This window comes from Sardina pilchardus, chromosome 4 (assembly GCF_963854185.1).
Source record: "Sardina pilchardus chromosome 4, fSarPil1.1, whole genome shotgun sequence".
Lineage (NCBI taxonomy): Eukaryota > Metazoa > Chordata > Actinopteri > Clupeiformes > Clupeidae > Sardina > Sardina pilchardus.
In genome coordinates, this window is record NC_084997.1 from 20,178,007 (window position 1) to 20,186,790 (window position 8,784).

The 8,784-nt window shown below is 42.5% G+C and overlaps 1 protein-coding gene across 2 annotated transcripts; it reads left to right on the plus strand.

Moving 5' to 3' along the window:
- The first annotated feature begins 137 nt into the window (after nt 1-137).
- On the plus strand, nt 138-4,228 carry gja3 (gap junction protein, alpha 3). Of its 2 annotated transcripts, XM_062534489.1 has the most exons (3): nt 138-437; nt 1,387-1,448; nt 2,832-4,228. In XM_062534489.1, exon 3 carries the CDS (start codon nt 2,867-2,869, stop codon nt 4,226-4,228), a length of 1,362 nt encoding a protein of 453 aa, XP_062390473.1. In that variant the 5' UTR covers nt 138-437; nt 1,387-1,448; nt 2,832-2,866. The 2 variants fall into 2 exon arrangements, with proteins under 2 accessions (XP_062390473.1, XP_062390474.1); XM_062534490.1 differs by lacking the exons at nt 138-437; nt 1,387-1,448 and adding an exon at nt 2,419-2,475.
- Nucleotides 4,229-8,784: the final 4,556 nt, after the last annotated feature.

Sequence of the window (8,784 nt, forward strand, 5' to 3'; positions counted from 1 at the left end):
CGATTATTTACATTAAGTTGATAGTTGGTGGATATTTGAAGCTTGAATTGACAGGGGCGTGGCGTGCGCCCGTTCGGGATGATGACTTTGAATTCACTCATGCATGGCCACACAATGTGACAGTCGCGATGGCTGGGACCGGGCGGCAGCTGCGTTTCGCGAAACCCAATCTCCACGTTGAATTCGCTATGAAAAAATAACTTTCTTTGCGCAAGTTTGGCCTCGAATCCACGGTTGAAGAAGTTTGTGCATGAATAAGGTGGCTGGCTGCTTTCAAAAGTTTGGTAAGCTGGCAAAGTTGCCAGGATTTGGGGACAGGGGAGAGGGGAGGGCTTCAGCTACCCTGGGAAGTCTGTACACTATCCAGCGCACTCAAAAGTCGCCAGTGGCAGCCGGACATTTCTCTCAATAGATAATTTTGGCAGCTGCAGTTTAAGGTATGACTGAGATAGGTGCATTCTTTTTTTTATCACATAACGTCCTCGACAGAAAAAAGTGATGCTGCCGCCACAGCTTCTAAGTAGGCCTGCAACTTTTAAAATGCTTTAAGTTATGGAAAAAGATATGTTATGGACCACTTGGCTACACTGGTCGTTTTACAAAGGGTCATTTACAAAGGCTGGTTGCCTCAATTGTACAAATACTCAAAGGAAATCTGGCACCTTCCGCATATTGTTAGAGTGGCGTACGCACTGTCACCGCGACAACATTTTCCTAATTTAAATGTAAAACTGACGATGTTCCAGACCGAGATCAAATATCAAATTTCGTCAGGCTGTCACCAAGTCAGACAATAAAACCTACATCAGTAGTTTCACAGTACAGTCCACAGACCAAACAATGACCGCATATACACAAGGTACAATTCAACATTTCTGAACTACAGTAATTGGAGCTCTCGGTTAGACCACAGAATATCCTTACTTAATCAGATTTCCAATTAAGAACTTTTTAGGCGATTTCATCCACAAAGTATGCTCGACCTTGGATATTTTATATACATGCGTCAGATTTTGATCAGACAAGCAATTGGTTTTGTGGGTTCCTTTTGTTCATTTGTAAACACAGATATTATATTTTTATGCATGTGACCAAATTGCACATCTCAAAAATATAGTAATACTGTAACAGTAACATCAATCTCGTCAAGTACACTACAGCACTTACTTGTGGCAAAAAAAATCATAATTTCTGTGTGCTATTCTATGAAAGATGGGGCATAAACAAAACCAACCCTCACCATCAAGTGAATACACACAAGGCCAGCTCAAATCAATGGTTGTTTGTGTTTTTAAAAGCCATTTACTGAACAGCCTCTTATATTTCCATTTTAGAAGACTCTGTAGGCTCTCTGTGCTGTTTTAATTAGCTTCTGTTATTTTTCAGGTTTCTAATACATATTGAACCTTAGTCGATGGATTTATTACCAACAACACAAGAGCAATTTTGTAAGTTAAACTTCCCTGCCTTTGCATGTGGTTTGCTTGTAAAGGATGTTGTAGTCACAAATTTGTTGGCTGCTGCTTGTTGCACATTGAAATACAGAAGCCAGGAAAATGTCCATTTCCCTGTTGATGGTTGCTCTGATGACAGACTTGGCCACATAAATGAAAAGCTGTTTTTTTCCCTCCAGAACAAATACAGCTTGATATTTTAGCAATAGTGGGTAAACATCAAATAAACAAGAGATGTCTTTATCACACAGATGAGAAAATTTGATGTAGATAACTAGATCTGGAAGACCTTAATTTTGTAAAAAGAAAACCAACAGAACTGGAATTGATACACTTTGGTTGTCACTTCTGCTTTCTGGGTTTCAATATTTAGAGTTGATGAGGTAAGCCAAGGGCAGTTGAACCCTGTATTCAATTTTGATTTGAAGTGCTTCTACTGTATCCCGTGCACCGTGCTGTCCACGCCATGCTCACGGCTGTTTTTGAACATTATAATGTTGATCTCAGCACATGCCAGCTGAGCAGTGGAGCGAGCAGGTGAGAGAGTGTGTGTGTGCGTGCGTGTGTGTGTGTGTGTGTGGGAGAGAGCGCGAGAGAGAGAGTGGGAGAGAGAGAGTGCAGAGAAAAAGTGAGTGTGCGTGTCTGTGTGTACAAGAGTGTGTATGTGTATATGTGCGTGTATGTGTATGACAGGAGGGTGAGAAAGAGTACGAGAGAGAAAGGGGGAGAGTTTGCTTACACGGTGCATGCCAGATTCATAGCAATCAGAGGGATGGTTAAATAGGGGAGTTTCACCAAATCCTTGAGCTTAGGGGGAACGTTTTTTACGTAACTTGGTCTATTTCGGATTATTCACAATTTGGCAGTAATTTGGGATTTACGTGATTTTTTTTGCTGTCCAAGACTGTGTTCCTTTCGTCAGAAAGACACCTAATTGTTTGCTCAAAACTGACTGATCGGACTTTTTTTTTTTTTTTTTTGCACGGTGAAACTGTAAATGTTACCAGGGTTGGCGTTGAAAGTATGTATGAGTTCTACGGACGTATTTGTCAGCGTTGAGTGCTGCTCTCTGTGCTTGGCCACCGCTCTGTGCCCCATTGCTCTGGCTCTCCGGGCCTGGTGTGTCTCTCTGCCACGAGGGATACTATCAGGGCTGAGCCTGAAATGTGCCGCTGCTTTGCTGTGCGTTTGTACGCTAAGTGTATTCCTGTTTTGTGTTCACAGCTGTTGTTGTGTTTTGTTACAATTCCTGTCGTCCTCACATCCTTTTTCCCCCCTTCCTCTTCTCCATTGTCTCCTCTTCCCTTTCCTTCTCCCCCCCTTCACCCCACCACCCCTCTCTCTCTCTCTCTCTCTTGCTGTGTCCACTACTACTAGACTGTACTTTCTCCCTAGGCTAGAAATCGTGAAGCATGGGTGACTGGAGTTTTCTGGGGCGGCTGTTGGAGAATGCCCAGGAACACTCGACGGTGATCGGCAAGGTCTGGCTGACTGTCCTCTTCATCTTTAGGATCTTGGTTCTGGGCGCGGCGGCCGAGGAGGTGTGGGGCGACGAGCAGTCGGACTTCACCTGCAACACCCAGCAGCCCGGTTGCGAGAATGTCTGCTACGACGAGGCCTTCCCCATCTCGCACATCCGCTTCTGGGTGCTGCAGATCATCTTCGTGTCCACGCCCACGCTCATCTACCTGGGCCACGTCCTGCACATCGTCCGCATGGAGGAGAAACGGAAAGAGAAGGAGGAGGAGCTGCGTAAGGCCACCAGACTCACGGAGGAGAAAGAACTCCTTTACAGAAACGGGGGTGGGGGAGGGGGGGTCAGTGGCAGGGGTGGCGGCGGTGGAGGCGGGAAAAAGGAGAAGCCACCAATCAGAGACGAGCACGGGAAAATCCGTATCCGGGGTGCGCTGTTGCGCACTTACGTGTTCAACATCATATTCAAAACCCTATTTGAGGTGGGGTTCATTTTAGGGCAATATTTCCTCTATGGTTTCCAACTGCGGCCTCTGTACAAGTGTGCGCGGTGGCCTTGCCCGAACACCGTGGACTGCTTCATCTCCAGACCCACGGAAAAGACCATCTTCATCATATTTATGCTTGTGGTGGCTTGCGTGTCCCTTTTGCTGAATTTGTTAGAGATTTATCACCTCGGATGGAAGAAAGTCAAGCAAGGCATGATTAACGAGTTTGCGCCGGGGGGCAACTTGCTGCGACTTGGCGAGGGCGGCGAGCCGGAGCCCATGAGCTCGGGCCCCAGAACTGCTCCTCCCACCCTCAGCTACCCGCCGACCTACACGGACGTGACGGCGGGCAACGCGGCCTTCCTCCAGCCGGTGGCGCCGCCGCCGCCCTCGACCGACTACAAGATGGATCCTCTCCAGGAGGACCTGCGCGAGCCCTCGCCCTTCTACATGAGCAACAACAACAACCACAGGCTGGCGGCCGAACAGAACTGGGCCAACCTGGCCACCGAGCAGCAGACTCGGGAGATGAAGGCCACCTCCCCATCCCCCTCCTCCACTTCCACCTCCTCCATCTCCACTGCTGACCGCGAGCGGCCGCCCAAAGAGGCCGCCACCCTGCCCACCACCAGCCCCAGCTCGAGCAGCAGCGGAGGCAGCTTGAGCGACGGCAAGAGCGAGCCCGAGGAGGGCCACATCATCACCACGGTGGAGATGCACGAGCCGCCACTCATGTTCACAGACCCACGGCGGCTTAGCAGAGCCAGCAAGACCAGCAGCGTTAGAGCCAGGCCCAACGACCTGGCGGTTTAGTTTCCCTTGAATTATGAAACATCAACAACCAAAAAAACACCCAGCCCACCCCACCCCACTCCCCTCACCCCTGATTTTTATATATATAAACAAAATGCCAAAAAAATATATATTTAAATGAAAAGAGGAAATGCGAGGCAGGTTGCTGGAAACTAAAGAAATCTTGACAACAATTCCATATATCCTCTGGTGAGTTGTAGAGTAACTTGAATGGGTTTGAGTGTCTCATGTGATGTAAACACCGGTGAGTTTGTGTAATGATGACAGGCTGTTAGACAGGATGGACATATTAGACAGGGGTGACGGGATACTTGTCTACATGTCTACATCTAGTTCTTTTTAAAAAAGAGAACAAGAGCCTATTGGTTTTAGTTGGGGGTCATGTGATACATGCTAGTAATGTGAATTTTTGTGGCGTGCATGGTGTCTTTATCAGGTTATTTAAATAATTTATTGAACACTGGATTTGTTGTGGCCTAGTGTAACTGGGACGAACTGTTATGTCTTGATGTTGGTGAATGAAATACAGAGGTTATACTAGCCATTAGGCTGTGATATGAAAATTGTGGACAGGAAATTATAATGTGGTTGCAAAGGCATTAAGATCGACAATTGGTTGCCTGCTGCAGCATTGGCATTTGTAACTGTTTTGTCTTTTTATGTGCTATTGATACAGTCCCATAAAGGACAACTGTATCAGTCCATATCTTATGGTACAAAATCAGAATCTGTAAACCTGGAATACATGTTTGATGTTTGCAGTGTATCAGAAAAAAAATACAAATCTAATGACATAAACTAAATTCAGCACTGACATGCTTTTTATTTTCAGTAGTAACAATGCACTCCAAGTTGTTGACGTGAGCCTGAATCCCCAAAAACTAGCCTGACCAAAAATTTCCGTTACAAATTTCATGTCCCACGCTATTTCTAACTACCCTGCATCTTCATCTGTGAACTGCCACTGACTTCACAATTAAGTTAATTGAAATCACAAACTAACCTTAGAGACTAGGCCACAGCTGACAGACTACAGGCCTGTAGTCACTATCCCAGCTAACTCCTTCACAAACTAACTAACAACAACATAAAATAGGCTTAACTAAGCACTGCGTTTAGTCTGGCTGCTGAATAAATGCTTTACCCACACTTTTCATTGTCTGTAAAAAGGATGTTTATTACCTTAAAACGTCTAAGATGGCAACTGGTGTGATTTTCACAGTTCAAATTCATAAAATACTGAGACTGACACTGACAATGAGAGTGTCAAGGCATGTACTCAGCCATGTCAGAGCACACCTCTTCATCCTCACACAGTGACCCATATAGACCTCCCGGGTCTACTCTATGTCAAGGTCAAAAGTTCAAGTTAGGCTTCGAGACTACCCCTCACTGTTTTTACATGACCCACTGCACAAGGTCGCCTTTAGTTCGATCACAGTGATGCCTTCTGGGTACTGTGATTCCAGCTCCTGCCTCTGCATTTTGCTCTGCTGGCTAAAAGACTAATTTATCAGAAAATAAATCAAACAAACGATACAAATAACAACTCAACCACTTTCAGAAATTTGTTACGTCATCTTATCATTTCTGTTAAGGAAATTCACAGTTAATTTATAGTTAAAAGGGAAAAAAAACTTTAAAAACATCGTATGCAATCACCGATCACACAATTTTAAAAGATCTTAAAAATTAGGCAAATAAAATGTAAACAATATTTTTCTCATGGGTTGAATATGACATTTCTAAAAGTAAGTCCAATTTGAAATTCAATCCAAAGTGATAAAATCGAAAACAAGTAAAACACTTTGATTTGACACGAGCAGATTGAGTTTTGAGAATATACCTGTGTTCACTGCTGTCAAGAGAAAACAGTCACTTTTTAGCTATCTACATGTAAGGAATAATTTATGGATGGGAGTACTTTCTCACATGTATCAGGTGTGTGACTTTAATTTACCAAAGGTTTTATTCATATAACAGCTATAAAAACAAATGAAAAAAACCTGTATTCTGAAAATTATTTTAAAAAAAAATGGATTTCTGTAGTCAGTTTGTGGTTACAATTATACAAAGTGTACAGAAGCGAAAACTCAACAAATGTCCAGATACAAAATACTGAAGTCTGAGCCCAACTTTTCTGCTGTATCAGTTTATTTCTTTATTTATTTTTGCCCTTTCCCCAACAATCGTACTGACTACTACCACTGTAGTAAGCAAAGGTATGCACTGTCCTCTGTCTGGAAGACATAAATATGTTATATTCTTGCAGTAACATGCTTTGAGCAAAACCAATGCACAAAACAACTACTTACAACTACTTACTTACACACTTTTGGTTAAGTAATTAACTGAGGTTTTTATAAAGTCCAAAAGAGCAGGTTTCGTTGAATGACGTAATAGGAAAATGTTTGTGTTCAAGTATTTTGTAGTTGTTCAAATTCAGGTTTGTTTCGACATAGTTTGTAGTCTCAAAGGGACTTGTAATTTATTTTCCCCCCATAGAGTAAAGCACATACTTTGAACACCTAGTATTTCCAAAATTATGCTCTCGATGAGAGACTAATGCATATCTTTGCTTGTGACAGTGCCACACATATACGCATCAAAAACATGATATTGTTTCCTGATGTATGTGAAATTTTATTTTACACTATTTTCACTGTACTCAGAAAAACAGAAAATGTGTGTTCTGTCAGTTTTTGGTTCTTAAAGTTTACATTTTAGTGAATAGATGATTTGCACATTTACGCAAAAAAAATCAACATGCTGTTCTACAAGGCTTATGGTAGGAGAGGGGAACGAAACATCAGACTCTGCCGATGTTTGTGATTGGCAGTGTTTATAATCCTTAAAGGAATATGTCTTACTATAAAACACAGTGGCTCTTCACATTAAAGACAGTATTTTTATGAAACGAAAAAAAAGAGAAAAAAAACGACAAAAAAAATCTAATGTGATTTTAATGGCTTGTAGGATATAATAATTTAAGTTTCTGATTTGTTGATTTTTAGGACACTTAACCCGGTCTGAGAGGAACTGCAGAAAGTTTGGATATTTATAAGGAGAGAAACTGGGTTTAGAGACTGTGAGTATTTTCCGTGTGCTCACTTCAGTGCTTTTTCACAGTGTTCTCGCTACATTCCTGTGATTCTCTGGTGTTACAATGGTACTATAACGCCACACTAACGTTGAAAGAATGTTAGCTAGGTAGCTGAACCCCTAACCACAAACCTCTTTCCCTCACTCCACCTTTACATCCCCCCTTCTCTTGTGCCCAAAACACATTTTAATAATGATGTATCTTTTTTTTTTTTTGAGTTGCCATGTAGCCAGTCACCCTGGGATTTAAAAAAAAAAAAAAAACTGATTTCTTGAACTGTTGGTTCAATCTCATGCAGAGCGTGATAACACTGGCCCAGGCAGGGAGGAGGAGCCACCATCACATGCTCAGAACAGCAGCCCAATGTTTCAATGCTGTCTTAAGAGAGAAGTGCCTTGTGTTACCCCAATTTTGTAAGAACAAGTTGATGTAAATGTTCATTTACCTCAAATGTTTACAAAACTGTTACTAAATAAACTTTTTGTACCATATATATCCGCCATGCCTCTGCAGTTGCTTCTTTGGTTGTGAAAAACTTTTGGGAGAGGATCAGAGACAGGGCACCACTTGAGAATGAATTACATTAAGAGGAGTCTGGCATGTTAAACGGCAACTATTGAAGAGTGTTAAACATGGGTTTTATCAAGTCAGATAGCCCAGCAGTATTACTTTAGAGAACTCCACATGACCAAGGGGACTTACTGTGCTGATGACAGGAATCCGTAACGGTTCCAGACAGATACACACACACACACACACACACACACACACACACACACATACACACACATACACACATACACAAACTCTCAGAGAGAGAGACAGAGAGAGAGAGAGAACAGAATAGATTTACCCTCATTTCTATGACCTGGATAAAATAGGCTACATCTTGAAATTTTGTACAACTAAAACACGCTTACTGGTCGTCTGTATAGATATGTTAAGTTTATGTCATCTTAGACTCCATAGATATCACATATTAAAATAGAGTATACTATATACATTGATGTACATTTTATCTGGACCGATTCCATATTTACAGAGGAGCTCCATCTCATTGACCCATAACCTATAAAGTTATCACCCTCAGACTCCAAATTCCACACAAGGATGTGAGAATGTGAGAGTGAGCTGAGCTGAGAAGGAGGCAAAATGACGCTTAAACCACAGGCCCTCCCAGTATCACAACATACATAAACACACACACACACACACACACACACACACACACACACACACACACACACACACACACACACACACACACACACAAACGCACACATAAACACAGACGAGCAATTAAAGTAACACTGCAACAGCTTCACACTTACAGAGAAACATCTATCACAATCCTACTCCGTGTTGTCTAACAGCCTGTGACAATTAACAACTGCTTGCTGTACAAGATTCACAACAGAGGAAATCCCCACATACACAAATTATAATCAGCTAA